This window comes from Perognathus longimembris, chromosome 5 (genome assembly GCF_023159225.1).
Source record: "Perognathus longimembris pacificus isolate PPM17 chromosome 5, ASM2315922v1, whole genome shotgun sequence".
Classification (NCBI taxonomy): Eukaryota; Metazoa; Chordata; class Mammalia; order Rodentia; family Heteromyidae; genus Perognathus; species Perognathus longimembris.
In genome coordinates this window covers 37,747,847-37,764,801 of record NC_063165.1, presented here as the reverse complement: position 1 = coordinate 37,764,801, position 16,955 = coordinate 37,747,847, and the positions used below count along the sequence as shown (strand labels likewise).

The following is a 16,955-nucleotide window of genomic DNA, read 5'->3' as shown; positions in this document are numbered from 1 at the left end:
TAGATGTGGATTGAAATTAATGCAGAATCTGTATCAAATGGTAAACAGCTCCAATATGAAAGTGTAATTTGGCTGATCATTAAGTAGCACCTCTAGTGTCCACTGACTCCCCTTCACAGAAAGCAGATGGGCCTGCAGTTGCTAGCTTCTACTTTTGCATGTTGTCTGCTGAAATCCTTGTTGAACTGTCACTCTAGGTACACTGTGGTACAGTATTATTAATTCATGACTTCCTGAGTCCTCAAAAGCAAGCTAAATTACTTTTAGTGGTATTATTATTTTACAATAATATGGTGCTCTTCAATTCAGACAATGAACTGGGCCGATAATATTTGATTAATGAGAATATTACATTTCCTGACTCCATCAGATAATAGATTATTATTTTGTGGAAGAAAAATTGAACTTGGAATTTTTAAAAGTTTATCAGGAATTCACCTCAACGAGGCACATGATGACACAGAATTCCTCATGAGGCTTTCGGATCTTCCATTTCCACTGATAGTTCTTAGAAAGCTACCCTCATTTAATTCCAACAGGTCAAGAATCTCACTGAGGAGGTGGAATCTCTTCGTGAGGAAATCAGCAAGCTTCTCAGAGCAACTGAGGCTGTAAAGGAGGCTCATCAGCAGGCACAGGACTGTCTGCACATGGAGGAAGAGAAACTCAACACCTTGAGCAAAGCAAACCTGAAGTTGGAGCAACAAGCTGTTGCGGTAAGTGGTAATGGACTTAGCAGTTGGTAATCTGTCTTCCTAGATATATACCTTCAACTTTTCTACATTTATCTAAGTAGTTTCAGGAAAAAATAAATAGTATATAGTATTTTCTTTTTTATTTAGGAAAGAGGTGGGTTTTCTTAATATACACTCAACCTCTGTAGTATAAGTGAGGTCCAGCACACTTTTTAAAAGCAACTGTTATACAGCTCTGTGCAATGAGAGAATGCCAAGATGACTAATTCTCCCCATAGTCAGCACAGAACCTGGATTTTGCTCCATAATTATGCTAGTTCTGGTGTTAAAGCTTATATTGTGTTCTGAGGTTTATGTGTTGTTCAAAATAATATAAATCTCACAAGCTACACTCCACCTACATTGTTGGAAAATCTGGGAAATTTAAAGAGTACCCTGTTCTGTGCCTAAATACATTATGAAATAAGAAGCTTCAAAACTACCTTAGTGTTCACAATCCTCCATTTCTTTTTCCACAACTGATCTGTATGCGTTCATTCTCTTAGCCTACGTAAAATTGCTGACACAGGAGTGATAGCTTTTTTTTCCTGTTGTTGTTTGCTTTTACTGTTTTTACAGTGATGATGTAACTATGGCTTGAACTTTGGATCTCCAGTTTGTCCAGCATGCTTAGTCCATGTTGGGTGCTATAACACACTAGCATATATTTGGGGGCTCATGAACAACAGAAATTTAATTCTTATAGTTCTGGGAACTAGAGACTTCCGGCTCAGATTTGGTTTCTGGTGAAAGGCCACTTCAACAATACATACTCATCTTGCTCTGTCCTCATTTTGTAAAAGGAGGAAGGAATTCTTTGTTTTCTTTTTATATTAACACTAATCTTGCTTAGGAGAGCTCTATCCTTGTGACCTGTTCACCATCAAGAGCATCACTTCTAATACCACCAATTTGCTGGTGAGAATGTCATTATGAACCCTTTTAGGGGACAAATACATTTGATGTGAATTAAATGTATTCACCAAAGTTTAAGATTTTACATATGCTTCCCAGAAGTATTGCTCCCAACGTAATTTAAATGTTATATCTTTTTCTAGTAACAAGAAATATTTTCTATTTCTGAAAAGTAAGCATAACAATAAGCAGTGCTATATCATAAGTGTTATCTTTCTACTAAATTAATCTCTGTATCATTGCCATCAACACAAATTTGGGGATGACTGGAATACTCTTCCAGCTTGGTAGGGTATGAGAGTAACATAATGATATGGACTGGGAAAGGATGGGTACCAAGGAGGTGAAGGGAAGATTGAATCATGCATAGGAGACCTTCATGAAAGGCCAGTGATAACCAGGCGTGCTGACAAATACTCATGGATGGACTTGTAGAGATAGATGTTCTTGGTACTTCTCCAGGGGATAATTTCCAGAGAATATTTCTATTTTTTATGAATAAATGCTCCGGAGTAAATGAAATTATCCATCCATGAAATGAGCTGCCATATGGAGAAGTGAGCTTCCATCACCAAAAAGTAACCAAACAGGCCCCATGGCCACTTATTATTAGTTGTCTCACACAGGCAGAGCTCATACCCCACAATCTCCAGAGACAATTTCTATCGCTATGATGTCTTGATTCCTTGGTTAATTTGTTGATACATGCAACATTTAATTGAAAAAATAACTAGATAGATGATATTTCCAGAGTGTGTGTTAGTAATTTTCTTCCATTTTCCCAATGTAGTTAACAAACACATTTAGCAAAGTATAAACTCTACCAACTTATTTAACTAAATTATCGCTTTCTCAGCTGGAGGGTGCCCTTGAACAGGAGAGGAAAGCAAGAAAGAACTGTGAGAGGGAAAGGCACAGACTGGTGGGAGATTTAAAGACAATCCAGGACCATGCAGAGAACCTGGAGAACAGACACCAACAACTAGCAGCACAGCTGAGGAAGTGAGTGTGTTTCTGTTACCACAAGGTTTCTGGGAAGGAGATCTTTTACTTTAGCATTAGGATGTCAGGCCAAATATTTTGAGACCTAAGCCAAAGATGACAGACTAGGAAATGGGCTGTATTTTATTTGATGTACTTTATTGTATAGTGGCAAAAACCAAATAAATACATAATCTGGAACCTATAACTGATAAAGTTTTCTGCCTAGTAGATGAAAATAAGAGCTACAAAGAATATAGAGTGTGAATTTCTGGGAATTTGAGACTGCAGCTAAAAAATGAAAATTGCCCACATTGAAAAAAAATCAAATCAATGGCAACATAGGAAAAATGAGACAAAAATGTCATTGGTATGGTGTGAAATACTCTCTGATCACTTGAATAATGCTTGCTTGCCAGATATACCTTCTTCATTAGTAATTACATAGAGGATTTTCATCAAATCATTTACTATAAAAACATGAAAGAAGATACTTGAAAGGGATGAGGTAAGGTCAAGGGGAAAGAGGTAGATAAAAGAAGAAAAGAAGAAGAGAATACAACCAAAAATCCAATGTATATCTTACAAAATTAAGAAAAATGAGGGAAGGGGTGAGTAGGAAAGGGATGGATGAGAATGTTGAAAGGGGTGATGTTGATCAAAATGTATTGTATTTATAAACTGCTTTGCTAAATGGCAACTCCTTTGTACAACTACTTAAAGATAAACCAGAGAGTTTCTTTTTCATTGTTTTCAAATTTTGCTTTGAAATCTAAGCAAAAATTGAAAATGACAAAACTCTAAGAAATTCTGAATTCAATTGGATTCTTTTTCTTTGGCATAGGCAAATCAATTTATTTAATTATTTTCATTTCTTTATTGTCAAAGTGAAGTGCAGAGGGGTTACAGTTTCATATGTAAGGCAGTGAGTACATTTCTTTTCTTTTTTTTTTTTTTTTTGGCCAGTCCTGGGCCTTGGACTCAGGGCCTGAGCACTGTCCCTGGCTTCTTCCCGCTCAAGGCTAGCACTCCACCACTTGAGCCACAGCGCCGCTTCTGGCCGTTTTCTGTATATGTGGTGCTGGGGAATCGAACCTAGGGCCTCGTGTATCCAAGGCAGGCACTCTTGCCACTAGGCTATATCCCCAGCCCCAGTACATTTCTTATCCAACTTGTTACTTTCTCCCTCATTTTTCCCTACCTCCTCCATCCCCATTTCCCTCCTCTCCATCAATTGTACAGTTGGTTTACACCATATAGTTTTGTAAGTATTGCTGTTGTTTTGGTTTATCTTTTTATCCTTTGTCTCTCCATTTTGGTATTCCCTTTCCTTTCCCTAGTTCCAACACACGTATATACAATATCCAGATTACTAAAATCAGTAACAGAGATATTAGGGGTAAAACCATGGGAAAGAAAGACAAAAGAAAAAGGGCATAATTTCACATGGTATGTTGAAAATAATAACAACAATGATAAACCACTGTTGCCATAACTTGGAGTTCATTTTGCTTAGCATCATCTTATATGTTCATATGGACATAGCTATTGTAATCTTCTGCTAGGACTATTCTAGATGTATACTAATTATTCCCAATGAGGAGGAGCCAAGGAAAAGATGATGACTCCATTTACTTCTAGTAGTTAGTGAGACAGAATCTCTCTCGTTGTCTCTTTTTCCTCTTTGGTTTAAGTAGACTTTTTTTTTTAAGCACTGAAGGATTAAAATTAGATCAAATAAAAGGAAAAACAGAAAAGCCTAAATGTAAAGGAAGGCCAGATTACTGCTGGGAGCATATCCAAAGTTAGAGTCTATAGTGGGGGTAAAAAGTGTCAAGGGAACAACTTTTAAGTTTTTGGCTTTTTGTTTGTCTGCATGTGTTGGTTTCATACATGTTCATGGTGAAACTTGACTAAGTGTACTAGTAATTTACTAAACTTCACTGGCGTTTGGAAATAAGAACTCAGATAACCTTATGAATGGACTGGGAATGGTGTAAGGCAAAATACAGTGCCAGAGTTTTGTGTTAGTGTTGGATGGTAAAGATTATTTCACTTGGTGAAGTGAAAATGGCCATGTCCTGGCAGGCCACAGATCAGAGAGACGTTCAGCATTTTAGGAAACTGTATTTTTCAGGAAATGGTAGCTTCATTGTAAAACTTTCCCTAATTGGATTTATGTATATTTAAGATTTACCACATGATGAAAGTGGCATTTCTGATGAGTGATGACAGGTTAGAACAGGCAATAGATGGCTTGGGAATTATTAGCTACATATTTCTTGAAATAAAAGTTAAATTATTACCTCATGCCATTTACAAGATCCAATTGTATGACATAATTCAATGTATATTATATGCTGGGTGGTCCACACCTCTAATCCTAAATACTTGGGAGACTGAGAGTATAAGGATTACAGTTTCAGGCAAACTGACAGAAAAAGTTCAGGAGACCCTATCTCAAAATAACCGCCACAACCCCCATACAACACCAACAACAATAATTCAACGTGCAAAAATCTATACCACTCTTAAAGTATCTAAATCATTTACAATAGCATAGATATAGACATAACTTAAATACCCATTTATATATGAAACAAGAAAGTAAGTGTGTTATATACACACAATGAAATATTACCATCCTCTAAAGAGAAGGCAATACTGCCATATGTGACAGAAAGGGATGAGCCTAGAGGACATTTTGATACGTGGATGACACCAATCACAAAGGCCTACTTCATGCTAGTAGGACTACCCAAAATAATCAAACTTATAGAAATGGAATCTTAACATGGCTGTTTTTATAGGGAAATTTATAAACAAACCTCAGCTTGTCCTAATTATGCAATGCTATGTCACAGTTAAATATTAAGTGAATTAACCTATGTGTGGGCTAGCATAGAAATATCCTCAATATATTACTGTGTCAATAAGGTATAAATCTGTACATAAAATGAATACAATACTATAATTTTCACAGTAAAGAAAATGAAACTTTCCCTATGATTATATATATGTATAAAAATATACATATACGTGTACACACACGAGTACTTATAAAAAAGTGTGCACAATTCACACCATTATACTGGTTTCTTCTAGGAGGAGAATAGAGATCAGAAGAAAAAATTTCATAAATTGATGTAATAGTTTTTTTTTTACAATAAGGAGGACTCATATATTATTTATATAATTTAAGTATTTTTAAACAGGGGGAGTGAAGGGAAAGGGAAAGTGGGAGAAAATGAGGGAGGATGTAGCACTGTTTGAAAAGAAATTTACTCATTATTTTACTTACGAACTGTAACCCCCGTGTACATCACTTTTACAATAAAAAGATATTCTGAACAATTCTATTTGTTACTTTTTTCAAAACAGGAAAGAATTAGAAATGAGTCAGATGAATTCAAAGGTGGAGAACGAAAAAGGCCTGGTGGCTCAGCTTCAGAAGAAGGTTAAAGAGCTGCAGGTAATCACTTTTCAAATAGTGTGTATGCTAATATTTGTGAGGCTGCAGAAGCAAGGTTTTGAGTTTGATGCCATTTCTGGCTACATAGCAAGAACCTGTAGCAAAAAAAAAAAAAATTAAGAAAGAAAGAGGGAGAGAGGGAGGGAAGAAGAAAGAAAGAACAAAATAAAGTTTTATAAAAATTTGTTTTTGTTTTCTCCTTTGTTGCTGTTTTTTATTTCTCTACCTTTTGTCTTGTATGTAGGTTTATCTATCTTGGGAGAGGGTAAAGGAGAGCACAGAAAGTGGGGAGACAAGGGGTGAACAAATGCAGTAGTCATACTCACTAGACACTATGTTGAAAACGATCTCACTTTGTGGGGGAAGGGAATCAGGAGGGAAAAACTTGGAGAAAACCAGGACAGAGGTGACACTATTAAAAAAGAAATTTACTCCTTACCTGAATTATATAAAATGTAACCCCTCTGTATATCACATTTACAATAACAATAAAAAAGAGAGGAAGAAAGAAAAAAAAGGAGAGAAAAAGGAGAGAAGAGGGAAAAGGGAGTCAGGAGGAAAGAGGGAAGAAGGAAGAAAGATTAGGGAAAAGAAAGGAAAAAAAGGAGAGAAGAGGGAGGGGAGAGGAGGGGAGAGGAGGGGAGAGGAGGGGAGAGGGGAGGAGAAGAGAAAAGAGGAGAGCAGAGGAGAGGAGAGGAGAGGAGGTAAACTATCTTACAGATATATGACTTAAGGAAAAATTACTTATGTAAGCATGAATTTCCTTACTGTGAGGATAATAAACTAAGTAGCTTATTTATTGAATGTTTACTGTGAACCAGGCATTGAACTAAACTCCTAGACAAACATTTTTTTCATTAATCCTTCAACTGTATGCTTAATTGGTAAGGACAGTACATAACTCATAGGATACATTCATTTTTAGCAGTTTAATTCATATGTCGATTATTTATGATTTCAAGGCAATTATACTGGAAATTAGTAGGTTCTGTAGGTGCTTGTAGACTTAATGACATTATTTGATAATATAACACTCTTTATTAATTTTAAACCATGTCAATATTTTATACTATATTATCATATTGTACAGTATTTAGATACATAAGGCAATCATATTCACATGCACACATGTACATGTACATCCAGATAAAAATAATTTGGGAATTTTTTTGATGCTTCTGTTTAGAATGCTTTGAATATAATATGCTTTGTGAATATGCTTTGCTTTCCCAAATAATATTAACTATCAAGTGACTGTAATATTTACCATGCTTGTCAAATTATACTTTATATTTGTCTAAAAGAAGGAGAAAATACCTTGTTCACACTATCCAAAAGACAAACTCTCTTAATGGATTAAAAATGTTTTTCAAAAATTAGTTCTGAAAAATTAATTCAGAATTATTTGAGTTCAGTGATAGTATTGTTTAGGATATTGTTGGCCCTAATGATGATATTGTTGGACTAATGACTCCTTGTCAGGGGATCATATTAAGCTGGAGTGGAAATCCTTTAGTAACTTCTCTGTCATACTTAATCTCCAGAGAGCTTACTTTCTTGATATGATCCAGATGTTAGATTTCTGTACACATTTTATTTTATAGAAAGGAAAACATTCTAAACTAACGTCTGACCTTTTCTACCCAATCCTAAATGTGGCCAATTACTTAAGACAATGTTACTGTAAATCTCTTGAAGACTAGAAGACCACATGTATAAGTTTATTAGAAATGTGTACAAAATTAAATTGATATGTTTCTACAAAGCAAGATACTTGAACGTGATGTTTATTCAGCTGATGAGATTTTTGCAGCTTTTGTTATTGTCATTGTTAGGTAAATGAATACTAGACAAAGTTTTGTTTAAAAACTCTACTGCTTTTTTCCAATAAATTTTCTTTAAAAATTTTAATATGCATTTTTTAGGAATTTCCCTTTGCTAAGATTTTTTGCATGTATATATAATTTAATGACTTTGTCTATTTCTGTGAAATCTGAGAGAACTGCAAGTAATAATTTTAGTCTTGTTATTGGTTCCAAAATACTTGTCTATATATGCTCCCTTTCCTTTAGTTATAAATTTGGACCAAAAATGTTATGTTAGCTTTATTACTGGTGAGAAAAACAAATAGAATGAATTTATCAAAGCTCTTGAATAAACTATACTACAAACCCAAATTCTTTATTGCTCCAGACTCATATAGGAAATTTGAATGAGGAGCTGGAAGCTGAAAGGACCACTCGGGCCAAGATAGAAAGAGAGAGAGCTGCCATCATTCAAGACCTGGAAGACTTGAATGAGAGGGTGGAGGAGGCAGGAGGAGCCAGTTTGGTTCAGCTGGAAATAACTAAGAAACAGGAAGCAAGATTTCAGAAGCTTCGTCAAGATATGGAGGAGGCCACATTGCACTTTGAGACAACTTCTGCCTCTTTGAAAAAGAGACATGCAGATAGCCTGGCTGAGCTAAAAAGTCAGGTAGAAAATCTACAGCAGGCCAAGCAGAAGCTGGAACAAGAAAAGAGTGACTTGCAGCTGGAAGTGGGTGACCTCCAGACTCAGGTTGAGCAGATGACAAGAGCTAAGGTAGACACAGTCTCAAATCTCTCTTGGGGCCTTGTGAAAAATGGAAGACGGCAGGACAAGGGGAGGTGAAAGGAAAGTCAGAGGCTAACTTGATCATTGAGGCAGAATATAACAGGCTGACCTCAGGGGTATGGTTAAGGTCATACAACCTCAACTGAATATGGCCTGAATGTGACTTCTCATTAGAATCTCAGCCATGTTCCTCATCTTTCTGGTGATGGCATAAGGAAGTAGGATAGAAAAGTGAAGGTACACTATCTAGACGCTTTTGAAGAATGGCTTCACTGTGCTGTGAGTACACCATGGGGGTAGCCCTCTTAATTCTAAAGCATATCTGAGAACAGGGGACAAAAACATGCTTGCTGAGAAAAGTGAATTTTCCCCTCTATGTGTCTTCTGGGTCTCATTAACCAGCCTTGACTAGAAAGTTTCATTATATGCTCTATTTTACTGAGCCCCTTAACCCATACACTTCAAGTTCCCATATCAAATGGTTACTGTCGTATCATGATTAACAACAACCCTAACTTTTGGTAATAAGAGGGCATTTTAGTTTAGGTGAAACAGAACAAACAACTATTGGCTGCAACTTCTGCTCCTTTGTGAGCCTGATTTGTAAAGCTCTAACCCCAAATACTTCCCCAATACAACCCCAAATACTTCAATAGTTGTGGACTCTGAGCAAAAATATGTAAAATAGCTTCAGAGCTATAGACTGTATTCTAAACTATTTAACATTAAATCATCTTGAAGTCCCCATTGAGCCCATTTCAGTAATTACTTTAATGAACTGAAACCCACAAGGTGTGATAAAATTTATGAGCACATGTGGATACTGAAAAAAAATGCAAATCTATAAGCAAAATAAAACTTCTTTGCCCATCTTTGGGAGATACTAATTTCAATTGTTTGAAATTTCTATAAGCTTGCTCTAGATCAGGGCAATGCCTCATACCATTTCAAACTGTTCTGGCATGCACTGTAGGAATGCCGGAGTCACCACATAACCAAGCACACTGGAGGCTTGTAAGAAATCAGTAGCTTTCCACAGCTCAAAAACGAAATCAAGCTTAATCCTAATTTTTCTCACCTACAAATGGGTGTATCCCTCCTTACCTGCTTACTTCTTTAACCCTTACAAACTGGTTTTATTTCTTTCACTTTTCTTGACAGTTTTAAGTTGTTCTATTGAATATCAGCGATGTTTTTCTTCCCACAAACTAGTATATGTAAAAACCAACCTGACATATTTTTTTTCCTGAAGTTGATATTTCTTTCTGAACTTTTCTGTCTCTGGCATCTCATTCTTTCCATGACCCAAGTTTTTATTTTTTTTCAAATTTTTATTATCAAACTGATGTACAGAGAGGTTACAGTTTCATACGTTAGGCATTGGATACATTTCTTGTACTGTTTGTTACCTTGTCCCTCATACCCCCCTCCCTCCTCCCCCTTTCCCTCCCCCCCCCGGAGTTGTTCAGTTCACTTACACCAAACAGTTTTGCAAGTATTGCTTTTGTAGTTGTTTGTCTTTTTTTACCCTGTGTCTGTCAAATTTGGTATTCCCTTTCAATTTCCTACTTCCAATACCAGTATACACGATTTCCAATATACTCAGATAAGATTACAGAGATAGTGTAGGTGCAACCACAGGAAGGTGATACAAGAACATCATCAATAATAGAAGCTACAGATACACATGGGACGTTGAAAGTAGTTACAACTGTGATATAACAATTGTCTCCATAACATGGAGTTCATTTCACTTAGCATCATCTTATGTGTTCGAAAGGGTATAGCTATTGGGCCTTGTGATGCTCTGCTATGACTTGCCTAAACCTGTACTAATTATTCCCAGTAAGGGAGACCATAGAGTCCATGTTTCTTTGGGTCCATGACCCAAGTTTTAAACCTCAGTTTATCATTTTCTGTCTTGATTTTTGCTTTCCAATCTTTTGTCACAACTGTTCAGTTCTCCAGGCTTATTACTCCCTCTCCCATTCCCATGCTGTTTTTCTACTGTTTTAACTGGCCTATTTTGGTGGTTTCCTAAACTATCTTTTGGATTTATTTTTCATTGTTTAATCCACTGCTATGCAGTGCCTAGATTAATTATTCCAAAGCATGACTTTATTGAATCATGTTCTTGTTTACAAGTGAACTTCATACTTTCTCTTTCAAGGTAATTGATGACCTATGGTCAGGCTCAGTCTGTCTTCCAATTTTAGATATTGTTTTTTTGACACATGAACTTTATTTCAGCCAAGTTAAAATGTTGGATCAAAGCCCTAAATATTCATTTTGTCAGCAATGTGTCCTTTCCAAACGAATTCCCTTCTCTGCAATGTTCCAGTGCAACTTTATGTATTAAAATTTTGCCTGTTTCTGAATTTTCTTTTAGACTCTTAGGGTCTTGCTTGTACTATGAAATTGTATAATAATTTAGCCTTACATAAATGCAAACCCTCTTTAAGCCTCATTTTGCTTATATTTTTCAGTTTTTTGTACATTCTGCACTCAATCACTGGCATTCTCTTCTACATATGCCTCCTGGGACTCAAAGGTTCAGTGATTGTTCTGATGTCACCCAATTTAGAGTTGGATCTCAATTCTAAATTCTGTGTATGTCCATGGTAGACCACATTCTGCTGCTGCCTTAATTTTTTTGGAGGATAAATTAATTCTGTTTATGTTCAAAGGCATTATGCTGAACTCTTATTTGAATTGTTGGTTTTATCTTTTTCCAAATTATACTGGTAAGAAAGCCAATGCTCAGTGATACAAAGGAAATGGAAACATTTCAAAATGTATTATTCTGATAGAGTATCCCAGAGCAGTTTAGAAGTGATAGGCAATCTTCCAGTTATTTTGATTATTTTGAATTCCCATTGGTTTCCACATTTCTTCAAGGCAATATTTTTATGCATCATTTTAAGAAGCAGCTTTAAAATGAATGTGCATCATTTCATTAACTTTCTTTCCCTGGCATCAAAATTTATTGTTTATTTTTATGCTTTAATTTGAAATTCTGTTGCACTTCATACTATATCCCTCTATTGGCCACCTTTGGATAAATATCCATGTCATCTACCAAAAATACAGCTTTAATTTTTGTTTGAACTCTTGGGGTTGGGCACTGTCCCTAAGCATTTGTAGTCACTGCTCTACTACTTGAGTCACAATTCTACTTCTGTTTTGTTGTTGTTGCTGTTGTTGTTGTTTTTTTGTGGTTAATTGGCAATAAGAATGTCATGGATTTTTCCCACCTCTGGGCCGACTTCAAATTATGATCCTCAGATCTCAGTCTCCTGAGTAGCTAGGATTAGAGGCATTAACCACTGCTGTCTGGCCAGAAATACTGCTTTTATAAATACTTTACTAATTGGAAAAACCAACCCTTCAGTTAGCAGTACCTATGGATGTGAAAAAAGGGAAAAGTAAAAACATGTATTGCTTAGCAGGCCACCACCACATGGATTTATCCTGAAATTTCTCCTGAAACCTGGGACTTCTTTATTGCTGATACTCTTGATGACATGGTCTTGCACAGATAGACATCTTTTCTCTCTTTGCAGTATATATGAGGGCATATTCAGGGCTATAAACAGAAGTCCACTTTTTTTTTTTCACACGTGGATAGGCTTTTGCCAGCTCAATGGATGGGTCATTTGTCAGTGGAGATTTAAAACAATGTTGGTTCCCATAGTCACAATTGTATCCAATTTCCTCAGTGATCCAGGATTTTTGGCCATCTGAGTCACTAGTATATAAAGTCAGTTAATTCTTAACATTTTCCTTTTGTAATTATTACTTCATATGGTAGGTGCAAGTCAGTTCTGACTCTTGTTAGCATCGTGATTTCATGCAAGATAGTGTGCCTCTTTGAGGCTGTTTTCTCATTTACCAAATAAAATCAACCTCAACTTTTGAGGGGTATTAGGAGAAAAAAGTGACTATGCAAACTTTGTTAAAATTACTTTCAGAAGTGTGAGCAAACATTAAACATTCACTATTTGATTTAAAGTGGCAGGCAACTTAGAAAGTTACAACTCTTTTTCTGGCTGTGTGTATGTAGTATGTGGACAAGTGAACATGCCTGCGTTTAACCTCTATGCTCCAATAGCATTGTACGAAAACCCACCATCTGAATCTCTGCCAGGTCTGGGTTTGCAACTACCCAAAGGCCTGCACCCAATGAGGATAAATTGCCTGTTGAAAATACATGATATTGCTTGTCTATCTCCATGTGGGCATGCTCTTAATTGGGTCTTCGTTTGTTTGTGAATCAGTGAGGCATAAGCTAGCCAAGAAAAAAACAATCATCTGGGTGCTGGAATTTATGAGAAAAGTTTGAGTGTGAACTTCGTCTGTAGGTTGGCTCATCTCCCACTAATGTCTACAATAATTTGAGTACCTTAGGAATTTCCTAAGTAATTTTGTGTCAGCCACACATGGAATATATAACAAAGTATAGGTTAAAAGTTTGTCATAGGATGTTCAGAATACTCACTAAATCCATCAGTCTCAAGCAGGAGACTATGCAAAGGTTTTTGCTGACTAAGATGTTTTCCAGAGGACCAGACCTAACATCATCATTTTAAATGCCCCTTGTCTTTGGCCATTGGAATTTTACAATGATTAGATTCATACTATGACTAGTAGTCTTACTGTCAGCTTTCCTCATTTCACCAAGTTTCTCAGTTTTCTCAAGCTGATGCTGATGGAATTCCTCCTTTCCTGAGTTCTTAGTCTTTAATTACACAGTACACTCCATACAGAGACAAAGGCCTCAGGGGCTATTGAATGAATTGAGATTTACTACATACAAAGAGCCTAGAGAAAAAGCTGGAAAAGAAATAAGTAGAAAATACATGTAAACTGTTATTTTTATAGTTGTTAGTGTCATCATCAGCAACAACCATGGAGCAGGTAGATGGAAGACTACAAAGATAATCTGTAGAAGAGTTTCACAAAAACTGTGAATTCAGGAAGTTTGCTAATATAAATTTGCCACTATGACATAGAAATAATAAAATGTTGCTAACTACTAGGTAAAATCATCCTTCACTCCATGCACTTTGCATTTAAGAATCATTAGTCATGTCTAAGGATCTTGAGTTTCTAAATCATTTGCTTCAGTTACCAGTGGTTGATAAGAATGTGCTTCTTTGGTTGGTTACCTAAATCAGGTAGAAATTCAAAACCAATGGCATATATTTTTCTGCAAGCATGAAAATTCAATTTTGTGAAGTTGAAAAATGAGATCTAACTGTGAGCCCCAGAGGATTATCTTGGGTCTGGAGCTACAGTGATTAGAAGAATAAACATTTTTGACAGCTCAAATTCCTTCTATCGTGCAATTGCATACTTGCTACATCTACTTTATTTCTAGTCTGCTTGGTCAGTCCTATAGATTCTCTTTCTTCTTTCTTCCCCCTTCTATGTAATTCTCTCTTGTTTATTGAGGACTAGAGCTATAGGCACTAGAGAATCTTTGGCAAAGCAGAATCTTAATCCTCATGAAATTTATGTTCCAGCGGGAAAGAAAGACCCTTAACATCGAGAAATGATTTTGTTTGACATGTTATCAGTGTTTGGTGTGTTTCCTTCTTCAAAAGAGCAAAAACAGGCTTCTGATATCCAACCAGTTGGATTTCTTCTTTGACATTTATGGTCTGAGAGATTAACCACATTTATGTATATAGATTCAAAAACTTATTGTTCATCCTTAAATAATATGTAATTTCCTGATGATCTTCAATATAGGAAAGATCACACTAGACCTTGACCCACCAATTGCCTTCTTCCTAGTACAACTAACTCCTCCAGACCAATCTTTTTTTTTTTTTTTTTTTTTACCAACTCACAGGCTAATGCTGAAAAACTCTGTAGTGTGTATGAAGTGCATTTGAATGAAGCAAATACAAAATTAGATGAGATGACTCAGTTGACAAATGACTTGACAGCACAGAAGACAAAGCTGAAGAGTGAGAGTGGTAAGTACATGTGCTGTCTCAGATCTAAGTAATCTATCCCGGGAACTCCATGGAGGCATAGCACACGTTGCCCACTGATTAGGTCAGTGTTTACAGACTTTAGGAGAGAAATGTATACTGGAATTACCCTGGTCTAGCAACACGCATATGTCTGGAAAAGGTCACCTCTGTACTTCTTTGGGTGACCATGCCATTGTGAAAAGCAATATGTACTTGATAGGATCAACTCTTGAGACCAATGAAGAAACCCACATCACCTATGAACATGACTATAAATTTGACTTCATTGAATAGGTGTTTCCCTCCAATTATTACATAATGAGTCCACTTTATTTTTACATTATTTTATATCTAGGCTTTTAATCTAGGCTTGCAAATTATTTTAATCTAGGTTTGCAAATTAGGATAGCTTACATGAGCTCACTTAATTGTGCCCCCATTATCTCTCTAAACTTTTCTTCTGCATCTTTTTGAACTGCTCTGAATATACAACACATACTCCAACCCTAGAGTTTTGATCTAACTATTCTTTTCACTTGGAATATCTTACTTATTCTGCAAAGACTTGCAGATGATGGCCAATTAAGAGGATATACAGGAAAAGTCAGCATAGTACTGTTGAGAAGGCAAAATGATATGATTTTTTCTCATAGTATGTGTTACCTTCAAATAAACTTTACACTTACCATAGTGAACAGGTTTCTGTTCATCTGTCAGAATATGAGTTCTATGAGGGTAGGAAACTGTTTTGGATACAGATATATATCAGTCCTTCAATATTACACAATATTGCATCTGTACAGCATTCCACAAATATTTAATAAGTAAATTAGGAAAATGTCCCATGGATATCTCCACCAACCACTCTTGAAAATTTAAAACTGTAACCCTTGATATTATAGAAATCTATTTAGTATTTTCTTTCTTTAAGTTGTCATATGCTTTTTTTATGTGGTGTGTGTGTGTGTGTGTATGTGTGAAACACAGTCACTTATAACAGCTGTTCCCAATCTGTCAAACAGATGGACTAGAATTTACTTTGCATTACTTTGTAATTTGATTTACTTCTATAATGGGATTGCTATGAGGGTAAATGTATAATGTAATATTGACACACAGAGGCACACACTTAAAGAGAGAGTAAGGATCACTGTGTTTTGCATATCTTTTGGTAATTGAACATCAATGTTTCTAGGATTTTTGAAATAAGACTTTGGAAAAGAAGAGATTTCTGAAACAAAAGGATTTTATCGAGATGTTACAGATCTAGACACAGATAAAAGAACAAAGTCCTGGGACAAACATACTAAGCCAATACCAGCATGCCCACAAAGCATCTGGGAAGATACCCTCCAGGCTGAAGAAAACAGTATATTTTATAATGGAAGTTTGGGAAGAAGGCATGAATTTCTGCTTTGAATGACTGTGTCTTACAAAGGATATTGATAAGAGAGGTGGGGCATCAGGAAGCTCATAAAGCTGTAGGGTATGAGAATAATCCATAGGAAGTGCTTGTGACTTCTTAAGTGGTTGACTCTATAGAAGAATGCTATGTTGCTTTAATGGCTAATCATCAACACACAAAACATGAGTGTGGAGTCATCTCAATTTTCTTTGTTGGTTTACACCAACAAACAAAAAAAGCTGTTAAATTTGCTCTTCCATTCTTCTGATTATAAGTAATTTTAGAACAACTCAAAATTCTTTTAAGAAGGTTTAAAAATAAAATAAAACAAGTTAGCAAAATAACAAACTCGGAGGGAGGTTTTGGTTCTAATAAGAACATCCAACAGGTATTGCTCTCCCACTGCAGATAGTGTGTGACTCTGGACCTTGTTAAAAACGCTACAGGTTGACCGTCTGTGTCCTTGGGGGTGGCATCAATGTATGAACTGCACAGATTAGAAACAAAGCCATGGGATTTTTATGTTTGGCCCTGCAGGAAGTTCTGTGTAAAATTTGTTTTACTAGGCACTGCTTGCTTCTCCCTGGTGAGTAGCATTAACTTTCCACTCACTTTTTTGATGAGAAAATTGATAGATGAGTAAGTGAAGTGAAAATAGGTATGAAATGACACTTCTGCTTATGATTCAATTTTTTTCTTTCTTTCCTATACTTACCTTTTGGCTTTGGTGTAAATTTGAAGTACTTAGTTGCCCATTCTGCTTACTGGACCATTGAACTAGATTTTTTGCTATTTTTCTTAGACATGGTAAGTGTCTTATGACCTATTCTGTGAGCTCATCATGATCTCAGAGGAGACATATCACATAT

The 16,955-nt window shown here is 35.9% G+C and overlaps 1 protein-coding gene and 1 non-coding gene across 2 annotated transcripts in view; one reads left to right on the top strand and one right to left on the bottom strand.

The window, feature by feature from the left end:
• Positions 1-16,955, top strand: part of Myh15 (myosin heavy chain 15) — a 110,942-nt gene that overhangs the window by 62,819 nt on the left and 31,168 nt on the right. The window contains exons 24-28 of the mRNA XM_048345811.1: positions 540-716; positions 2,506-2,651; positions 6,012-6,102; positions 8,296-8,685; positions 14,555-14,681. Coding sequence (XP_048201768.1) covers positions 540-716; positions 2,506-2,651; positions 6,012-6,102; positions 8,296-8,685; positions 14,555-14,681 — 931 coding nt within the window. The remainder of the gene's footprint in view (positions 1-539; positions 717-2,505; positions 2,652-6,011; positions 6,103-8,295; positions 8,686-14,554; positions 14,682-16,955) is intronic.
• Positions 9,589-9,715, bottom strand: LOC125352098. Its single transcript, XR_007211103.1, has one exon. It is a non-coding gene; the product is annotated as a small nucleolar RNA SNORA9 (small nucleolar RNA).